The sequence below is a fragment of the Camelus ferus genome, unplaced genomic scaffold (assembly GCF_009834535.1).
Source record: "Camelus ferus isolate YT-003-E unplaced genomic scaffold, BCGSAC_Cfer_1.0 contig732, whole genome shotgun sequence".
In the NCBI taxonomy this organism is placed as follows: domain Eukaryota; kingdom Metazoa; phylum Chordata; class Mammalia; order Artiodactyla; family Camelidae; genus Camelus; species Camelus ferus.
In genome coordinates, this window is record NW_022589675.1 from 172,536 (window position 1) to 195,129 (window position 22,594).

Here is a 22,594-nt window from a genome sequence, read left to right on the forward strand (position 1 = left end):
TTGAAACATCTGCCGGATTTGGAGAGCATGAAGTCATACTCCATCAGTGCTTGGTCAGATAAGACCTCTTTCCAGCTTTCCTCCAAGACCACTGCCCCCAGCCTGGAAGTTCAGAAGCCAGCCAGCAATGCTCAGAAGAAGAGTGCAAGAGAGAAACAGAAGACGACAACCCTCCCCTCCTCCTTGCATGGTTTATAAAGGCAAATGGGTGGTTTGCTGAGAGAGCCCAGAGTGTAGAGTAGCTATTCTTCACGTGCCACTGAAAAACGTTTGAAGATTTACAATTTAAAACCTTAAGGATGAGGAAATCACAGTATAAAAAGACTGATGCTTTATAATAAGACCAATCAAAACTAGAGTTAAGCCTAAATGAGTGCTATTTTAAATATATTAACAGCATGGATACAAATGTCAAAAGAGCTTTCCTGAAATAAAAGATGATGTAAGTAATAATAAGGAATAACAACCATATGCTAGAACTGAAGCGGCAGATTATATAAACCAAGCCTGGGGTGGGCAGGTGCCCTGAGAAAGGATAAATGGATCAATCCTCATAATATATAGGAAGGAAGAGATCTTGCTTCATTTTTTTACTTTTAATATTAAAAAATAGGTTAAAGAATTTTTTTTAATTTAGAACTGAATTTTAAAGTGAGATAAAGAGTTTTCCAATAAGTAAAGACAAAGGCAAAGAAAATATAACCTATATTGCAAGACAATTTTTTTAATTAGCAAGAAAGCAGAAAACAAGATGATAGAAAAAACCCCACATATCCATTATCACAAAAATATAGCTTATACTCCCTTGATCAAGACAAATATTCTGAAATTAAATACCTAATTATACGTGCCTTATATAAGAACAGGCATTTAAAATTATTTACAAATATTAAAAGTAAAAGGATGATGCAAAGTTACCATGTAAGGTTTGCAGATATAACCATATGAATTTCAAAGAGGGAATTCAAGGCAAGAAGCATTAAAAAGGACAGTGTGTGCAGTTAACAGTGATGAAATATACAAGACAATGATTCTCACAAGCATCACTATGTTTAATATTATCCTAGCCAAACCAATGGGAAATAGAACAGGAAAAAAATGAGAAATAATTACTGAAAAAGAAAGGGAACATTATTATCATTAGTGAAAGAGGTAGTTACAGTCTTAAAAAGCCCAAAGAATTGAAATTTTTTAGAATAATTAAATTTGATAAAGAAGCCAGCAAAAGAAAATTAGACCATAAAATAGCTTTCCTATTAGTCATTAGTAACCAATGAGAAGATATAATGGAGGAAAAGAAGACTATATATAATAATTTCAAAAAACAAACTGACCAATCGGTCCAGCCTAGGACTGGACTTAGTAAGCGTGCGAAACTTACGTGAAGAAAACTGCAAACTTTACAGAAATATAGCAAAGAAAATTTTTGCCTTCAAGAAGAGATAACTTTTGCCTGGATGAGAAGACTCAGTATGGTAAGTATTCCAATACTCCAGTTCTTCCCAAAATAATTTATAGTTTAAATCCAATCCTGATAAAAATACTTTAGGGCTTTTTTTTAACTAACATAGATGACTTATTTATCTGGACCTAAGAATAGGTGAGAATGGATAAGAAAATTTTAAAGAGAAGCGATGAGGAAGAACTCACCTGTAAAATATTCATCTATTTTAGAACGTTTATATTTAGAATAATACGGTGCTGGCACAAGAATATGTAGGCAAATCTTAGGAACAAAAGAGCTAGCCTCAAAATGAAGAGATCAAGAGGAAGAAAGGGCAGGAAAAGTTAAAAGAGATTGGAAGACGGAGGTGGCCTTGACGACTCACTCCTCCATCTCAGAGTCTGGAAGGGTGAAAATGACATAATCTGCTAAAACCATCAAAGCAGGACTGAGGTCTCCCTCTCTCCCAGTCTCCCGTGGCCTTGCAGAGTGTGTGTGTGGATCCCCTCTAACAGATGAAAAGAGGTTCTAATAAAAAAGGAGTAGGTGGAATATCAAGAGAAGGTGTGACAAAAGAAGAAGTGACAAGCTGAAGAGTATTGAGGGGAAAGGGAGAAGGTTAGCATGTAACCCTGGTCCTTTCTAAGATGCTTTAGTGATGGTAGAGCTAGAATGGGAAGTTATAAGCCAATATTATAGGTGAAGGCTACTGCTTTGAGTACTTACTGACAGAATAAGCCTGCATTTCCCATCAGTCACGGGCTGTTCCTCCCACAACTGCACAGGAACTCTCCTCGGTATGGAAGCCAGCATGCACAGCCCATGAACTAGTTCTCTTGCTGTGGATCAGCTGGGGACACAGACACATAACCCCACAAACTCTACCTTGTATACGGTTTTACTCCTGCGGTCTGTGAGGTCCAGTCGGACGGAGATATAATCAATGTCGGGAGAAGGGGGATTCAGATGTTGATATCGAAGCCCCATCCGCAGGAACTCCTCGCAGCTCATCGTGAGACTTCCTACTGTCTTCAGTCCCAGGGTACACCTGCCGCCTGGACACTTCAGTTCTGTTCCCAGCTCTAGAATGAACAGCAATGAATTAAAATCATCACTCATACACAGTGATTGTAAAATTTGAAAACCAACCCTCCCTCCCACGGATACCTATGCCTTCCCACCGCCCTGAGAATACTCATGTGTAACCTCCAATCATTCACTGCACGGGTTGTCATCACTCTGAAAACCTGTCATTTTCTTTACTAAAAAGAATAGTCAGCCATTTGTCCCATCAGTTCCTTGTCCACCAGAAGTTACCGAGAGAAAAAAAAACAGATGAATTTTCTGGTGCTTGAACATCTCTGATAGAGGCTTACTGTAGCCTTCCACAGTCTGGCCCTGGTCTTCCTTTATAGAGTCCGATTCCATGGCACCATCACGCAGTCTCTGCTAAAATACTCTACCCGCTGAAATTTACTCTCCATTGTGCTTGTCACACACTGGAATCCTGCATACCTTTCCAGGTCCACTTAACCCTTTTACTAAACCCTTCTTGAAATATTCACTGACCATCTGAATCAACCTGCCCTCTTCCCCTGAAAACTAATCATCCCGCCAGTACAGTCTTCATGTCTCTGCCCGATTGCACTTTTCACTCTTGCACAGCACTGTGAAGCTCACAGGCCACTCATCTTTCTAGTGGCCTTTCCCACATTTCCCTGAGGTACAAGGTGGGTATTCTATGTCTTACCCAGAAGGCTGCAAAGACTGAGATGAAGACAGTGAGATGGCTGATGTGCAAGTGTCTAGCTATAAATTGCAGTCCAAATTCAAGGTGTTACTATGACTGTGATTTTTCCTTGTATTTCTTGGACTTCCCAGCGTCTAGAACACTAGTATGCATAGAAGACGTGCCCAAAATGTAATGATTAAATGAATAACAGAAGGAGTATTATCCATCAGCTTTTCCTGATCTAAACCACAGGCTGCTACCCACAGCTGTACCTCCAACCTGCTCATAAATAATATTTACTCAATTCGCCAACTACCCTTGCTACCACTGCCAGTGCCACCTACTATTAACAATAACAGCTGCCATTTATTGAGCACCCGCTAAGAGCCAGGCACTGTGTTACGCATTTTGTGTGCATGTGGTCTCACGTATTCCCATCCTTACATAACCCTATGGAACCGCCACTATCCTTGTCCATTTTACAGAGACTTAGACAGATTAAGTAACTCGCCTAAAATAAACACGGGAAATAAACAGCAGAGGCCATTTTCAAGCCCAAGTTTTTCTGATTCCGAAGTCTCCACTCTTAACCACTGACTTACACTTTTTCTACCAGCTACAAATGACAAGTAAAACTCTGTCATGGAAGAAGAGGACCATTTACAGATCTGTCAGTTTTAGTAACATCCAGGTAAGTATTAAAAGATATCCTACGAGACTCGGGGAAAAAACTGTGTGGCTGATCTCCGCGAGGTTCTTCCGGCTGAGGCTCCACCAGAACCACCTGGCCATGGGCTGGCAGCCGAGTGCCCACAGGGTCCAGGCTGACTGTACACTCCAGGCTAGCCGTCCTGTCATAATCGAATCTGAGCAGGTTCTTATCAATGGCTCGGGACAGGCCATAGAATTCAGACACCTCCAGGGCACTGTCACTCATACGGATGATGTTACAGTCTGGTTCCAGGAGATAAACCCGCAGGTTAAAGGTTTCCACGAAGGTGTCTGTCTCAGTAAATCTGTGGAGGGAACAGAGCAAAGGCGATAGTGTGGGTCCTCAGGTACTTGTGATAAGTGTCCTTACGCGGCTTGAAATTTAAAGATGGGCTTTCACGAAGCCTGTCTATTATGTAGAGTTTGGATTCTATTTTATCCTCTACTCCCAACATCTCTATTCTTTTCCCTTCACCTTATCTGGGTGTCAACATCTTTTTCTCTGTTCCCTCTCCAATGACCCTTCTTTCAACACCTCATCTCAAATATATCATCAATTCTAGTATTGAATGACTGCTGTGAGCCCAGAGTCTCACCTCGAGCATGTGCGGAATTTAACAGTATCCAGCATGTGTAATTTATGGATTGACTTTTAATTCAGGAGTGAAGGGGTGAGGCATGCATCAATAATGCAGCTCCTAACTACGTGTCAGTCATATGGATGTGCTTTCATTATGGCCCAGGCAGGTGGTAAACTCTTTACAAAGAGTATCTCATTTAATTATCACAGGGATCTATGATGGGCGAAGTTCATCCCATTTTACAGATGAGGAAACCGAGGCATAGAGACGTCAAGCAGCTTGCCAAAGGGGCTGGAGATGAAGGAAGACGGGAATAAGCATGCCCCCTGATTTTCTGCCTCCAGCTCCTCTGAATAATCTATTTGAAATCTTCAAGACCCAGAAGACTGACAGGTCCTCTAACTCTGCCCTGTGTGCTCCTCCCTTTATAAACTCCAGGAAGAAGTGGGAACAGCCAGAACTCACCAGCTTTTCAGTCCTTCCAGGCAAGCTTTCTGAAGCTAATTTATTTTTTAACTGTAAAGTAGTAGGACGATCAAATGCCCGTACGTATGCTGACTGCATCACTTCCTAGGGAATCCTTCGGCACCATCCCATTTTGTAAGTGAGCATGTGGTTCATGCCTGTCTTTCCACACTTGTGGTTCTGCATCACAATTATCTACCCATCTTTTGAATCAGACTGTGAGCACCAAGAGTCTATATATCCTTATCTTTGTGTTTCCTATGCCCAGCATGGGACTGATCTATAGTAGGTGATCGTAAGTGTTTATAGGATAATTCACTGTCTGCTACACAACTCTATGCTACTATTAGCCTAGTGCTTATGGGAAATTCATGCTGAGGTATTTTAGCCAAATACTCATAAAAGCAACAAAACCCAAGTGAAAAATCATATAAGGACTACTCTACTTACACTGAATTCTCAGCTGCTTCTATGAAGTAAGCAGTATCATAACCATGAGCTTAATTTTAAATTAACTTTTTATTTCGAATATAATTCACATACTCTAAAACTCATCTCTTTAAAGTTTACAATTCAGTGGTTCTTAGTATATTTACAAGGTTATGTAATCATCATGACTCTCTAATTCCAGTTCATTTCTATCATCCCTCCCCCCAAAAATCTACACCCATTAGCAGTTACTCCTCATTCACCCCTCCTCCAACTGCTGGCAACCACTGATTTATTTTCTGTCTTTACCGATTTGCCTTTTCTGGACATCTTACATAAATGAAATCATACAATATTTGCCCTTTTGTGACTTGCTAATTTCACTTAGCATAATGCTTTCAAGGTTCATCCATATTGTAGCATGTGTCACTACTTCATTCCTTTTTACAGCTGAGTAATATTCCATTGTATAGATATACCACACTTGTTGGTGAATTCATCAGTTAGATTGTTTCCTCTTTTGGGCTATTATGAATATTGCTGCCATGAACATTTGTGTACAAACTTTTGTGTAAATATGTATTTCTATTTCTCTCATGTATATATCTAGGAATGAAACTGCTGGATCATGTGGTCACTTTGTTTTCTCTATAACTCAGTATTTAAAACTTTTTAAAATTTAATATGCTTAAAAACAGATCTTGCACTTCTTATAACTAAGGAGTTGATAATCAAAAAGAAGAATTTCATTCACTTTGAAACATACTTTCCTCCTAATTTTCATTAAGAATGTGCAGTTGCAATTTCCATTTTTTCATCATAACTCAGGGGTTGGGTCAACAGAGATACGTATATAAGAACTCCAGGAGGAAACAGGATAGGGTTAATAATTTACCATAGAAAAGCCTCAAGGAAGATGATATAAATACAAGGAACTGAAAGGTCGCTACAAGTCTTGCCTCACCCACTCAGGTCTCTAGTTTCTACTACTAATTACTTACTTGTTTGAAATCTAGTAACTCTCGTCATATTACCTATCCAAAGGAAAAGGACTACACAGAATGGTTATTTGGCAAAGAATGAGCAATGCTTCTGTGCTGCTTACCTGTAAAGTCTAAGCTTCACTGTGTCTTCATCAAGAATTGGGCAACCGTTGTGAGTATACTTTACTTCATTAGGAAGGAAATGGCAGTCAAAGACCTAGTTCACATGAAGAAATGGATACATATATGTGAGGAAATTGGTATACCTCAAAATTTTTCCAGCAGTAGTGTACTGGCTGGAGAAATTATGATCTGTTGGCAATGTGTGTGTGTGTGTGTGTGTGTGTGCGCGTGTGTGTGTGTGTTTTAACCACCACCAACTCCACCCACCCCCATACCTGTCACCATCTTGTTTATATAGTTGTGTCTTGTTCTGCAAGGATCTAAATTATGAAAATTCAAGCAGATCAAACAGGTAAATTAAGCAGTGACTGTCTTTAAATAATTACCTTTTTACAATGTATAGTGCACTTAAAATAAGGTTCCATTTTTCAAAATGTTATTTCCCCACACCTTCAGGGGTTCATAGCAATTGGATTAGAGAGGTCTACCTGCGTGTATGCAGGAAAAGGCACGCATTACCCCACACGCAAACATGCTGTATTAGCTCTCTATGTATTTTTTTTCTTCTCCTTTTACTGTTTTCTTCTCCAAATGGTGTTTTTATATTCAAAGATGAGCCACTTACTATGGACACTCTTGTGGTGGATCAGAGCCAAACATGATCCACAGTTGTTTCTCATTTATTTGCAAAGACTGCTTTTTTTAGTTGTGTAATAGCAGAAATGACTGATGAGACAAACAGCAGTCTCAAGGCAATCTTCTCTATTCAGACAAAAGTATGATTACCTGTACCACCTCACTCAGAACTCTTAAGGAAATTGCTAACTGCTGTATTCTGGGAGCCACAATTTTTACAAGAATTTTTCCTTCCAACCACACCATGACCCTCATTCTGCCCAATCTGACTTGGAAGAGTTCTAAGAAATACCCCTGAGGTATTCACATATCATCACTGTTGAGTTCACAGTATTTAGCCAGTACCTTGTTGTAGCCTCAAACATTTACAGACATCATAAATGTCTCTGAGAAGACTTTCTGACTAGTACAAATTGATCTTCTTTTCCCACAGACATCTTTGGTTCCCCTTTCTAATTGACAACAAGAAAGGAGATAAAGACCTTCCCCATATCATTGACAGATAGTCACGGTAATAAAGAGACAATCTGCTTTGTTAAAAGAAACATCTGTTTTATGTTTTGTAATATGTTTTCCTTTTATAAAAGGCGACAACCATAATCGTCCATAAATTTACTAACTAAAACAAAGGAGAGCTAAATCCTTTTCTAATTACTGTCTAGCTTTGTTTTTTTCCACTTCAACTGCTTTTCAATTACAATTTATAATTAAATTGTCACACATTCCTAACTCATTACTCACTTTAATGGCAGTAAACTGGTTCAAACGAGAGAGATTTTTCGTACTGCTGTATTTCCTATTCAAAAGAGCAAGCTCAGTGCTAAACTGGGATGCTTTTCCACCCTGGAAATGTCTTGCTTTGGGACAAGTGTGAGAAGTGCTGTGTGTGAGGAAGTCTTGTCCTGAAACATGAGGAAAACAGACTGCCATCGACCCTTATCTCCCTGATTGTATCTGGAGGGTTATGCAGACAGAGGTACTGGGGCGCGCCAAGTGCAATCCCTTTCCGAACATCCAATAGGAAAATGAACCTGTGGGTCCGAAGACAAACTTCAGTAATGAGATGGAGACACTAATTGAACAGATGTTAAACAAAACATTTTCTGAGCAAATCACATGAAACTGTTCATTACGCTGCAGGGTGTTGTTAATACAGTCATCTTACTAGGAATGGGCCCACATGAGCCTGCTTTCAACTTCCTAGTAAGCTCTATTAAAGAGTAGTGTTTCGGGGGGTGTGTGTGTGTGTGTGTGTGTGTGTGTGTGTTCAACTTCCTAGTAAGCTCTATTAAAGGGTAGTGTTTCGGGTGTGTGTCTGTGTGTGTGTGTGTGTGTCTGTCTGTCTGTGTGTCTCCTTGGCTATGCTTAATTTCAAAAACTCCGTAAGAAGAAAATCCCTCAGGAGGACTGTATCAGCCTGGGTTAAAAATAGGCCCACATTCTAAAAAAGCAGTTTTCACTTAGGAATCTTATTTTTGTTGAAATTAACTTCATAAAAAAAAAATAGGAAGATCACCTGGCAGTTTAAGAAAGTTTTCTGGATATACAGACTTCTGTATGGTACAAGGTTCTGATACTTGACAAAAAGGTGATGAAATTCCACATTTCAATGGAATCCTTTCCACAGAATAAATTTTAGAAGACACAAATCACATATTTACTTTAGATGATATAAATCTGTTTGCGATGTCAGATTTACCTCTGGACATGCATACACTGAACGATACCTTTTAATGAGCCACAGCACGTTAGGGGACCCTGTGGGGACATTTGGAGCCTTGCTCCTTCACCTTGCAGTGCAGACACTCCTAAATCAGACAGGTAGGTTGTTTCCAATCCACACTCTTTTTGGCTCCTTGTGACCAAGTGCTTTACCTCATTCTAGTCATGTGGACGCCTTTTCTGCTCTCGTGCCTCAGAGCTTGCCAAGTGGAGAGGACCATTAAAACATCACTAAAGATGACAACATTTAAATTACTCTCATAGACAGAGCTGTAAGTGCTTAGAAGACAGAGGCTATTTGGGATGGGGAGAGGATACCCCTCAGAGGCTGGCTTAAGTAACAGTACATCCTTTCCAAATTGCTTTCTAAGGAAGGAGAACTTGGTGAATGACAGGGCTTTGGTTTTGCAAGCGTAGGGCCAGAGCTTAATGCAGCTGGACCATCGGTTACCCCAGGGTGCTCCCAGGAGGAAGTTTTCCTCCCTTCTTTCCTCACAAAATATTCAGCCTCCCTCCTGTATAAATGTTGAACACTTTTTAAAAATAAGCTGATTGGAAGGGATACCAAATGATCACTTCATCAGTCTTTGTAAGGTGTCCACATACATCCTTATAGGCCTGGGTCCCTGCTTCATCAGGGTCCCCAGTCATCTAGGATTAGGGTCCTATTCTGCTGCTCCCCACAAATCCAAGGTTTTGCTTTTGAGCCCAGTGCCGGTAGTGGGGTCCCCACCGCCCGCTGCTGAGCTTATTCATGTCACCCACTCATCACGTTTAGTGCGTCTGGGCTCCAGGCACAAGCTTTCTGGGGCCTCTCGTTTCTCCTGAACTTACAGGTGCCAATCAACACACTTCGGAGGACAAGTCATGTTGGGAGAAAGTGGGGAGACGTTGTGATTACCACACACTTGGGAATACAAGTATGACCTGGGGGGTCATTAGCACATAATAACTTAAAATTTATTTTTTTTTTACCCTGAGATTGAAGCCCAGGACCTTATGTGCACTGAGCACATGCTCTTGCCTCTGACCTATAAGCTCCCAGTCACCCTACACTACAGTTTTTTAAGATGCCCATCTGAAGTTCATTGACTAACAATAGAAGATCTCATGGGACCCTGGAGGGAGACATTTAGTCACAGTCACATGAGGAATACTCCGAACAGAAGCGCCTTATAGAGCTCCGATGTGCTTCAGAACTGGACTATACCTGTAATGTGGTAAATGGGATGTCTAGAGATGTCACTGTGAGCTAGCATCCATCCAAGTCTCTAGTCCATCTTTGCAACATCTAGTACCACTTCCTGAATAAGCTGATGGAATATATCTCTTCAGCCAAAGGAGAGAGGAAGAACATTAATGCTCATAGTTCAGCAAACAGAAATGCATTTTGCAGAAGCAGCAGCCACATCCAGCACTGAATATCCTCAAAATTGTTCGCATGGAGAGGAAAGTTTAACCACAGTAGGAGCAAATAAAACCTGAAGCAATTTTCTATTGTGCGTAGAGATAAACTCCTATTTTAAGCAAATATAAGAAAACAGACTTTTTAAAACCCAACAAATTAGAGGTTAACTCTTCACCCTATGAAAGGACAGGGCACAGAATACCCTTAAATGACAAAGTTCCAAGGTTTTGATTAAAGAAAAAAAATTATGCAGATATTTTTGAAGAACAGTGAATATTTCAAGTGAACCATCTTCATATCTCTTTTCTATATCTCTTCTCTTACTTCAGGGAATGTCCCAGTAATGTTTACAGATACAAATGTCTCCATGCTTCACTTCTGCTATTCTGCAGGCACAAGAGTGTCCTGAAAATGTTCTGAAACCCTAATATATCTTATCCTAAGGCACCCTGACTGGCAATGGGCAAGATAATTTGGGACAAGAATAGACCCATAAAGACTGACCATAACACACCACACATGAGATGCCCACTCCAACCCTGGGAAGGCTGGCCTTGCTTTCCTTTTCTCTGCCTCTCTCCTTTTCTCCCTTCTCTCTCTCTTTCTCTCTGTTTCCTGCCCCCCTCTACGTTTCTCATAGAGTGGCAATGTACCTAAAATGAGAGGTGTGCCATTTCCTTATACTACTGCCTTTTCCTGGAGGGTTAGTTGCTCTGTAAGGTCAAGCAGACTGGTAAGATTTGCACGAGTTCTTTTCAACAAAAGAGGATAAATTGGAAAGACTTGTCAATGTGGTGCATTAGTAATAAAAGAAAAAAACCCACCCACCCATCCGTATTAGTTTGAACCTGCCTTCCTCCACGGGTGTTAACATAAATTGGAGTAACTCCTGTTGGTTTCAAAGTTGTAATCCACGGTCCGCAAAAACATTCAAAAACAAGTTTTACCAATATCAAATCATTACCTTGTACACCTGAAACTAATGTTGTATGTCAATTATACCCCAATAAAATTTTTTTTAAACAAGGTTTCACCTTGCTTAGAAAAGCACTGCGATATTATGCCCGCTAATTGCAACTCCATCATTTCAAATTTGAACATCTTGCAACATTCACCTCTGGTAGTTTGAAGAGAGAACTTATCCTCTCTCTCTCCCTCTCTCCCTCTCCTCTTCTCCCCCTCTCCCCACCTCTCTCTCCCTTCCTTCCTAATATCCTCACACACTCACGTTCAACACACCACTAAACAGGAACTCTCAGGTCTAACCTACCTGTGGAGTGAGTTTCCCAACCCTCTGGGTTATTGGCTCATTCATCACCACCTCCACTTTGCAGGCATCTTTCTCTTTGGGGACGGTGAATTTCAGGTCATCTTGAGACAGGAAGGCGGAGCCGCCCTTCATCACCCGGAGCCCGCGGTTGACACTGACGAGGGTGGGGCCGGCCCAGGCTGGGAGCAGCAGCGGCAGCAGCAGCAGCAGCAGCAGGGCGCTGGGCCCGCCCCGGCTGCGGGAGCGCATGCCGCCCGGAGCCAGCTCGGTTCCGTCCACCAGTGAAATCCCTTCAACGAAAGCGAGTTTCTGGGCTTCCTCAGGGGGTGTCAGCTCATAGTCCAAGGGGCAGGGCGAGGGGTCCCGACAACGTGCCCCCAGATCTTAACACGTCCCCTTCATTTCAAACTCAGACAAGAAGGCCTTTCAGGCAGTCCCGGAGCTTTTAATAAAACGCGCTGATCACTCCTGACAACGCCGGCAAGATTAATGGGCCTCCCAAGTGCTCTTTTAATCCTGCAAGTGGGACAAGGGGTTGAAGGAAAGTGAGAGAGAAACCAAAAGATTTATGTGGCCATTCGAAAGACCCCCGCTGACAAAGGAATCTTTCAACCAGCCTATAATTTCAGCTAAATTAAAAACAAATAAACTAACTTGACCTCCAGGCGCATCTGAAAGGCAGCGCAGCCTTTCCATCCCCCTGCTGGTGACTCCGACTTCCGGACTCCAAGGGCCCCGCCGGGATGTCAGGTGTGTGGTCCCACAGGAGCCAGCCCAGCTCCCTGCCCCGGGCAGCGCTGGCTCCTCTGCCTTCAGGAAAAGTCGTTGAACTCTTTGCTTTTGTTTCCTCACTTGGTAAATGAGGTCTATAACCTAATTTTTGTAAGAGAGCTGATAGACTTACTTAAATGCTGTTTGAAGACATGATTAATTCTAAATCAGTGCTACCCACATTAAAAAAAAAAAAAAGGCTGAATAATCTGTCACATGGGCACAATTCTGACTTTGCTGAGCAATGAAGGCACCTAAGAAACACTTGAGTGGAAACTGGAGGAAATACATTTTTTCTAAGTGAACCTCTGGGGTTTTGTTTAGGTGTAGCAAGGACTAGGAATGGAGTAACGTAGCTTCGACATACACAGCTAATGACACAGCAGATGTACATGCGTTTGCACATCTTCTACGATGCTAATTACACATGAAGTACTGAATCTGCACAATCTTTTTTCTATTTTCACCACTTAGAATTTCGTAATTATTCCTCTGTGTTCTGTAAGAACAGAAACGATTTTATCCAAAGTAAAAGGTGCTAAAATAGATTTTTAATGCCAAGCTATGATTAGATGAACCCACGGTGGTCTGTTATGCCCATAAGAAAGGTCCTGCATTTTAGTGGTTTTTAATGATTTCTGTACAAGGATAATGAAACAAACGTCCAAAGGTGTAGGGAAAAAATGCCTCTGCTGTCCACCCCTAATACATTAAGGGAAGGCTCTTTCTCTTGTCACTGTTTGAAACATCTGACTTTTGAGGTGGTGCATGACGTGTGTCACGTGACACCTGAGGGTGTGCACGTTCCACTGGGCAGCCTGCTTTTACACTGTCAGCCCCCAAATGAAACAGTCGCACCCTCTCCCTGATCATGGTGCCCACACTCAGGCTGAACAAGGTCAGCCTGTTTGGGCAAGAGTGCAAATCTGGTTGTTGGATTTCCATGACTTACTTCCATTCACATCTGGCATCTAAGACCATTCAGAACAGCAGCACATTCCTGAGAGCAGAGAGGCAGCGGGGTGGGTAGGTGTCTGCCAAAACTGAGAGAGAAGAGATAAATACTTTGCTTTCTGAGATTTAAATAAACCAAATCAACCCACAAAGGCTGCAAAGACTCTGTGCTCTCGGGCATCCTTATCTCCCTTTTTCTCCTTGCTTCTTCTTCCTAGACTCCCTGACTTCTTCATGTTGGGCAGCCCGGGGTGCAGTCCTGGGACCTGTCTTTTTGTCTCCTCACTCTCTAGCAACCTCATTCCTTGGCTTTAAATACCACTTCTCTGCTAACGAGGCTCACGTTTGTATCTCTATCCTCCTCCCGGAACCTAGACTGTGTGTGCAACTGTCCATTCGACATGTCCCTGTGGGGCTGTGGGACAGGCATCTCCCACTTCATGGGGCCAAAACTGGGCGCCCGGTCTCCCCTGCCTTGGTCTTCTTTATCTCAGCTAATGCAACTCCGGCTTGTCATTTGTTCTCTTCTTTGTCTCACACTCTACTTCTAAACAAATAAACCAAAAAGCTCTGTTTGTTCATTGTGGTGGACAGATCTTAGGGTGACCTCCAATAATTCCAGCCTCCTAGTACCCAGATGTTCCCCTGGGTGACAGGAGAACTTGTGATACATCCAACCAACAGAATGAAACACAGCTGACGGGATGTCATTCTTGTGATTATATTTCATTACATCATAAGGTTCTTTTAGCCCACTGGCTCTGGAGGCTCTCCTGCAGAACTTGAAGAAGCCTCCCTGAGTTCTGCTGTCACAAGGAATCGCATTCTGCTGACAAACTGAACGAGCCTGGGGGAAGATTCTTCCTAACTTAACACACTTTATATGTTTGTTTACATTTATTTCTCACAACAAACCTACAAAGCAGTTTCTATTATTATTCTGATTTTATAGATAAACAAACAGTGGCTTGAGAAATTGACATCACAACCTCAATAAACACTAACATTTATTAAATGCATACTATGGGTTGGGCATTGTTCAAAGCACTTTACATACATTATCTTGTATAATTCCAATAATGGTTTTAGGAAGCAGACAGTGATTTTACAGGTTTGCAAAATGAGGTGCAGAGAGGTTAAGTTACTTGCCTAAGGTCATCAGCTTGACTCGGGAGTCTGCGTCCTTGCTATTGTAACCTGTTTTTGCCGACCCCAGGACCGGTGCGCTTTCTGCTGTATTATGCTGCTTTGCGTTACAGTAAAATCTTTACAATCCTACTCTTTACAATTGCTTCACTACTCTTGGGGTCTCTTCCTAAAACATGCAAACCTTTAACAGCTTCCTTTATGGTTCCGGACAGCAACGTGGCTGTTGCAGGAGTTCGTTTTACTGGAGGCAATGTTCTCTCAAGGAAGTAGCTGTGACTTAAAGGTCACATAACGAATGCAGATGCCCCATCCACCAGCATCCTTCTTAGCGCTCCAACTGCTTACACTCCAAGCAGCTTAAAGGCCTCAAGGCAAACAGGCCACTTCAAAATCCCAGTCTATTAAATCAATAAAATATGTGTTGATTTTCTTTCTAACATTCTGCTCCCTCCACTCTGCCGCTGTTTCTAAGATGTAATCTAAATCACAGAATGTGTGGTTTAGGAGAAAATTGAGAAATCAAGTAGTCCGTAGCCTTCATTATATTTATCAATGTATTTGCTTTTTCTGAAAATAACTTCCTTTATGTGTATAAAAGAAATGTATGCTCATTAACTAAAGGATGAAAATACAAAAACATAAGGAAAAGGAAAAAATACACTTTTCCAACACCCAAAGAAAACGCCTTTAGGTTTTTGTAAGCAATGAATATGTATATACGACTTTTAAACTTAATTAGAACCACACTATAAAAGGAGTAGTGTACTGTTCTTTTCTAGTCACATTACACTCTCTTTCAAGCACTTTCCATATTATTAAACATTCTTTGTGATCTTACCTTTCATCTGTGTATTATATCCACATTACATGAATATATTATGATTTCTATAGTCATTGAATTTGTTACTATGTCCATAGACTGTGATGAAAAATCCTTAATTATAATTAGTTTGTTTCTCTAGTTCTATCCTTTGGATAGTATTTTAGAAGTGAAATTATAAGATCAAAGGGTAGAAAACTTATTTTGAGGTTCTTGCTACACATGCTCTCTGGAAAGATGGTGCTAATTTATACACTTAGCTGCCTGGCTCCCTGCTGACATTCAATATCTTCCCCTTTAATCTTCACTCACTTCCCATGTGAAACGTATCCTGCCACCATTTTAACTTGCATTCCTCTGCTTACTTGAGATTTGGCTCTTTTATTATAGTTTTAATGTCCATTAACCATTTGTATTTTCTCTTCTAGAAACCCCTTTATTTTACAGAAGACGGGAAGTCCTATGGCAGTCAAGTGACTCTCCCAGTGCTGAAGTAACTGGTAAGGCCGGAGATGGAGCCACTGCCTCCCAGAATGCCACGTCAGCAAACCAGAACTTGCACGTCCCTGCAAGTGCTCTGCTTGACCAGAAACACAGTGTATTTAGTCAAACAAGCCCCAATCCCCAAGTCGGCTCTGGGCCTTCTCACCCCAAACAGAGCTGTGAAGAGAAGAGCCCTCCCTCGGGCTTCACCCCGTCAAGACCAAGATCGCAGGGATGGATCTGCTGTCACACAAACTCATCAGAAGGTTTCTTTTCTTAGACTTTGCAACACTCCAACGTCTATCCTGCTGATAAAGGCCACATTCTTCAAATTGTGTTTTTTTAAATGCACATCTTGGAGATGTTAGAAGTTTTCCACAGAAGTCTTCTATAGCCAAATATACGTGAGCACAGAATGCCAAAATCCCCTTTTAATGATTTACAACGTAATATGAGCCTATTAAAGGCTGTAAGTGGTCCTGCAGAAAGAAAGCCTTTCAGCCCAAACTTTGCAATCTTGGAAAAAAACTTTTTTTAATTAAAAAATAAATAAATAAATGGGTTCTTTGAGAAATCATTCAATAGACACTAGGTCATAGAATTGAAATGATTGAAGTGTAGGATGACCACATGGTTTCTACAAAATTTCTAATCATACCTGATAAATCCATACTTACTGAATCTAAATCAGAAATCCAAATTCCAGATCACTCTTTGGAAACCAGACATCTGGCCTTTCTCTACAAAGACCTTCTACTAAAATTACCTTCAAAGGTAGAAAAAAAAAAAAGGATTGCAGAGGGAAAACGTTTTATGCCTTGATTTACAGTCCTGTTTTGAAGGACTATTAAAGTTTCTTACATTATCAAAGATATTTCCTGGAAGATTAGGAAGTGGCCTAATAATTTATATTAATGTTGTTCTTAGCCAGAGGGTTGCATCCTATAAATTTTCATAACAGCTTGTTTTCACTGAATTCCTTAAACAGAATGGAAAACACTCACTCACATTCACTGTGGTTGACCATACCTGTTCCTCCTTTGGGACTTACCATGGGTGTGTACCCAAACTAACACCTAGGCTCTTCCCAGCCAGAGTCACCCTAAACTGAAATTGATTTTCCTCTTCTGGAGTTAATTCTGCATCCTTCAGTTCACATGGAAACACCAAATAGTCCAAAAGTGAGATTATATTTAAATTCACATTAAATCATGCTTAGGAGTTCATCTTCTAAGAATAATTCCATTTTTAGAATGCATCCTGGTTCTCTGTCTGGAAATGACAAGGTTCATTTGTGCATTCATTGTACAGGCAATTGTTGAGTGCCCTCTTTGTGACAAGGGCTATACTAAGTGCTAGGATTACCAAGACAGAAAAAAAAAAAAAAATCTTGCTCGTAGAGAGTTTATAGTGAAAAACAGACATATAAACTAACAATTTAAAAGCAGTGGTAGGTGCTGTAAAGGTGGAATGCATTGTGTGCTGCAGGAATAAAGAGGAGAGCAGCATTTGACTCTGACTGGGTCTAGGGGAGGCTTCTTGAAGGGGAGAGAGTTGCATTTGAAAGAACGAATAGGATTTGGAACAGTGAGAAGTGGCATGTTTGAAGAGGAAGAGGAAGAGCGTGGTTTGGTCAAAGAATCTACAAGCTGGTGTTGTGCTTGAAGCAGAGTTTTTGTGTGAAAGACTAGCAAGGCGCCGGGCACATAAAAGTTAACTCCGGTGTAACCCCTATCTCTGAGAGACTCAAGTCTTCTGGGAGAGACTTATAATCAAGTACTCTACAATACAAAATGGCATTTCTATGACAGTACATGAGCCAAATGTCCTAATGAGTTCAACAAACTCAGCAGTCCACAATTAAAGAACTTCTACTATCCAGGATGAAACACCTCATCATGAAAAGGACTGCTCAGACATTCAGAAAACTATCCAGCATCGCTCCTTGAGCTGTACCAGGGTAACCCTGACCATCTTACCTGCATGCCACAGCTAATGATAAAATTCAAACCCATCGATGTCTGATGCAGAAAAGAGACCAACCATGACAAACGTTCTTGTGAAAAGACATGCTGTCATGGAAATGCTTTTGATGACTTAAGAAACTTGGGAATAAGTGACAAAGAGTGTCATTGTTTGAACCTGAGTCACACTATATGAAAAATCATGGATTCCTAGAGCTGGAAGGAGCTTCTCCTCCAAATTGTACTAATTTATCATCATCATCTTCATCATCAGGTGTTATCTATTCATTCTGCCTCTGGCACTGTTTTAATACATTTAATCTTCACAAAAACCTATACAGTAGATTCTATTCTAAGGATTCTGAGTCTGAGGAAACAGGTGAATAATGTGTTCGAGGCAAATGCTAATAAATGAGGGAGCTGGAATTCTAACCGCAGCCGACAGGCTCGAGAGCCCAGGTTCCGGAAACCCCGTGCCATACGCCCCAGCACATAGTGGTCAGGATGAGGAAATAGAGGCTAAGTGATTTGCCAAAGGTTAAACACCTGCTTGGGCCTGCTGCTTTATTCATTAATGCAAGCAGAGTTTGGAAAGTAAACCACAGTATCTACTGAGATGTACTACAGCAAAACACTTGCAATTTTTAAAACCAACAAATAATTAAACTTAGCAGAACTCTAGTAAGAATCCTGACTTAATTTCGGGCTGAGGATCTTAGCTCAATTTTGATATTCAGCTGTGACCTATGCATCACTTTTTTGGTTTTTTTTAAAAAATTATATGGTTTTTTTTTTATAAATAACTTTTTAAATGATTTTCTGATTTAACAGTACTAAAGAAAATGGAAAAGGAGAGAGGGCTTAATACTCTGATGTAGGATTGGAGTTGAAGTGAAAAGAAATATAATAGTGATTAGCACAGAGGCCAGACTCTAAATCAGTTCCCCCAGACCGGTGTACCTCTCCTGGTTCCATCATTTCCTTGAACAAGGTCCTCACTCTTCCTTGGGCTCTATTTCCTTACCTATACAATAATTGATACCTTTCAGGGTTATTAAAATAGTTAAATGTGCCATTATATGTAAATGTATTATGGCTCAACAAAAATCCCCAGTGCACCCACACTGCAAGGCTCAACCAAAGCCAGTCTCCTCTTTTACATATTGAAAAAGTTACCACTGTCATGGTGGATACATGACACTAAACATTTGTCAAAACCCACAGAATGTACAACACCAATACTGAACCCTAACGTAAGCTACAGGCTTTGGATCATCATAAATGGCTTATTAATTGCAGTAAATATACCAGGCCAATACACGATGTTAATAACTGGGGAAACTGGAGGGAGGGAAAGTATGTGAGTGAGAACTTCCCATATTTCCTGCTCAATCTTTCTATAAACTTTATCTGCTTAAAAACTAAAGTGTGTTAATTTTTAAAAAGTCCTAGTTGAGCCATCCTTGGACATGCTCCATGATTTAAGTTGACTTGAGTCTCCAGGGACACCCAGACAGAGTGAGGAAATTTTCTACAGGGCAGTGCAGAGCCATCAGTGACAAAAAAAGAAACAAGGCAAACCACAGTGATGTTGTTCATCACACTTCCTAGTGTTCGACGAGTGTGGTATTGGCCAGGCTACACAGCTTGGTCCTTTCTGAGGATCTGCATATCCCCAAGCTACTCAAGGGCCACTCAAGTGCCATCAAGTCTCTCTGGTTCACAGGACACTGTCCCACATGTGAACACACACCCAGCACCAATGTCTTTTCTGCATACGCATGTGTCCCTGACACCTTTGTGGCCCGCTGAACTTCATTGCATTGGGATGCTTAATTGCATTAAGAAAAGTGAAACATGATCTGCTTCTTTTAGAAGAATTTGGGGTGGGCTGTGGAGAGTGGGAGGGTGGAATGGTGCTCTCAGGCAGTGGGACTAAAAATGCTTCAAGTACTGGTTCAAAAACAAAATCTCTAGAAACATCATAGGCTGCAAATAAAGTATCTGAATGTCTGATTAGATGACTGACTGTTGAATAAATCTGTGCAGGAGAATACAGCAATGCATAAGAATGGCACTGTTTAACAGTAGTGAACACCAGTAAGACAGGGAAGTGTTTTAAAAGAGAGACAATACGAAGCACAAAAGTGCTCTTGGCTAAAATACTTCCTAGAGTCCCCAGGACACAAATAGGCTATTTTTTTAAAGTTGGTTTGCAAATCATTTGTCTAGAGGTGAGAATAGCTTTATCATAGACACGGTGTCCAGACTGGCTGACAAATGCCGCTCAAAAGGCGACGCCACTCTAAGCTGCACAAATTATCACGGTGGAAGATACTTCTGTGGGAAACCACACTACCATATCTGTCCTGCAGAGTGTTGGCCAGAGGTGCTGAGACTCCCTTCCTTGATTTCACTCAGTTCAGCACACTAGATTTCAAGACACCATTTGTCTTGTAACCATGCCCCAGGGGTGCTGTTCTCCAAGACCACAAAGTGAACGGTGCCCTGGTGGTCGGCAATGCGGTGGCTGAGCCCATGTCTCTTGTGGCCTGAGGAAAGGAACTGGCTGCAGGAGGGACTTCAGCCTTACTCCGCTGGCTCCGAAGGAAGCACAGCCCTTGTGAGGACTAATGACGGTCTGTCTTACTGATGACCATGGGAAACGCCAAGCGAAAGAGTTGCCTTTCACGTCCCCCCTAAACTAGCGGGGCCCGTCCTTGGCTTCACATCACCATCATCAAGCACCTCCCCCAAAGTTTTGGATTTCATTGGTCCGGGTGGGGCCCAGGCATCTGAATTCAGAAGTTCCCTAGGTGATTCTAACGAGCAACCAGGACTGAGAATCACTGCTGGAAGCAACTGCACTTTATTTTCTTCTCCTTTAAGTGTAAGAATACGTCAAAGGAGCTTTCGTGCCCATGTTGCATTAGGGTCTTGGACGTGTCTGGAAACCGTCTCAGTGGAGTGAGGTGGTAGGACCAGGGCTGAGGATGCCACCTACAAGTCCGGCACCAAGAAGACGCTGAAAGCAAGACCCAGGCTGGAGGTGACTGGAGGCGGGATGGGGAAGAGGAGAGAGAGAGAGGATGGCCCCAGACAGAGAGGAAAGGAAGGAAGCTTTCCTGACAGCCTAGCTGGGAGGGCCATTCCTAGGAAGCCAGTCCCATGTGTGAGATGTACAAACACAAGGTACTGGCTTCTTGAATGAGCAAAATTGTTAGAAAAGGGATAAAATCTAAAGGAAAAGAAATTAACACAAAATTTAACTAGAGAAATTTTGCACTGCCACTCATTTCCATTGCATTCGAACGTTTCCCTTGTGGCGAATCTTTAAAGATAAACTTAAATACACACATGGTAGCATTACATTTTATTACTCACAAGGCTAATATCTTCCCATGCTTTTTTTCATAGTGTGATATTTCAAAATGTGATAGAAGTGGACATTTGGGTTTAAGCAGGAAGTAATAGATCTCCCAGAAATCATTCCTTGTAAAGCCATTACTGATCAGATTAGGAGGAGATTGGAGGCTATCTGCTTCAATCTTACATGCAAAGCAGAAATATTCACGCCTTCTGGTCTGTAATTAAAAACCTCTCACATCACTCCGAAGTCTAATTCCCTTCGGGTCCTAATGGACCGGTTATTTCCTGTCAGTTCTTCAATGAAACAAGGGCCATTCTCTCAGCCCTCTTACAACGCTCCTCCACGTGGTCACGAACCCTCCTGATCCTGCCCATTGGGGTCCATCTCACTTTCTCCAGCCTTCTGCTTGGGGTAAACGATTTCACTTTTTTTTTTTTTTTTTTTTTGACTCAATAACAACAACAACAAAACAAAAACCAAAACCAAAGATCAATATTTTGAGGGGCGGAAGGAGTCAACTCGTGTTTTTAAGTAAAACTGTTTTTCACTTTTCATGTAAAGAAAAAGCCAGACAACACTGCGTGACATTTCTGTCACACTCTTTAGCTCCCACAATCCTTGTAGGCAGACCTCAGTCAAGACTTTTCACTAAGGATAAACACTTTGACTAAACTGTTCGCTTTCTAAATACTTTGGCGTTAGGGAAGAATCCCAGTCTGCCACACAGACATGTTACTTAAACATTCTCAGCCTTGCTTCCATCATCGGAACCGTGGGGATTCATCAGACTGAGTTCACAAGACGGCTGCAAAGACAGCTTTTGTTGCTGTTTTCACTACATAAGAAATGAAACTTCCCTCCCATCACAGGCACATGTGCTCCTCGCCATGTCATTATCTTAAAGCCTTGAGTCTTCCTCCTAAAAAGTCTTGGTCTTAAAAGGCTGAAGTCGTAAGTCTTAAAGTCCTAGTTTCAGGCCTCTCTGGCCACAGGGCTAGGAATTCAGACGAGATGCCGGTAAGCGCTGGGCTGTCCGTGCGGCACCTGTGACCTCTGGCCATGTCTCCGTCAGCTCACGCAGCTGTCATCGCTTGCCATTCTCAGCGGAGGCACACACTACAGTGGCGGAGGGATAAGTGCGAGCCCCAGGGTCCTTCTACCAATGCAACCCAGCGTGAGATCTCCACACACTGTGAGGGCCTAGCATCAGAGCAGCATACACAGCCCCAGCCCAGGACATTTCTCTTTATGGGGAGTATTAAAGACCAGCAGCTCCCGGTAAAGCAATTCAGCAACAGTCGGAGGGATGGTATAGCTCAATTGGTAGAACACATGCTTAGCACGCATAAGATCCTGGGTTCAATCCCTAGTACCTCCTCTAAGAATAAATAAATAAACCTAATTACCTCCCCCCACCAAAAAAAAAAAGAAAAAAGAAAAAAGGAAGCAACAATCAAGGCATGAGGCCACATGGCATCTCTGATGCAAGATGGTGCACAGGGCACACTGCTCCCTCCCAACCCCAACAGTCAGAGCCGCACTGCATGGGCTTTATGGCCAAGTGAGAAAGACGAAATGG

At 41.7% G+C, this 22,594-nt stretch overlaps 1 protein-coding gene across 16 annotated transcripts in view; it reads right to left on the reverse strand.

Annotated features, from left to right (window-relative positions):
- The window catches only part of FREM1 (FRAS1 related extracellular matrix 1), a 148,637-nt gene that overhangs the window by 117,224 nt on the left and 8,819 nt on the right, over window positions 1–22,594 (reverse strand). For 13 of the 16 annotated variants that reach the window (XM_032476392.1, XM_032476389.1, XM_032476381.1 and 10 more), the window contains 4 exons: window positions 11,505–12,020; window positions 6,468–6,562; window positions 3,891–4,192; window positions 2,330–2,526 (listed from right to left, as the gene is read on the reverse strand). In XM_032476392.1, the coding sequence (XP_032332283.1) occupies window positions 2,330–2,526; window positions 3,891–4,192; window positions 6,468–6,562; window positions 11,505–11,753 (843 nt within the window). In that variant the 5' untranslated portion in view covers window positions 11,754–12,020. Of the gene's footprint in view, window positions 1–2,329; window positions 2,527–3,890; window positions 4,193–6,467; window positions 6,563–11,504; window positions 12,021–12,158; window positions 12,300–13,227; window positions 13,319–22,594 lie in introns of those variants that run through there. The other 3 variants (XM_032476388.1, XM_032476379.1, XM_032476380.1) reach the window with 2 other exon arrangements.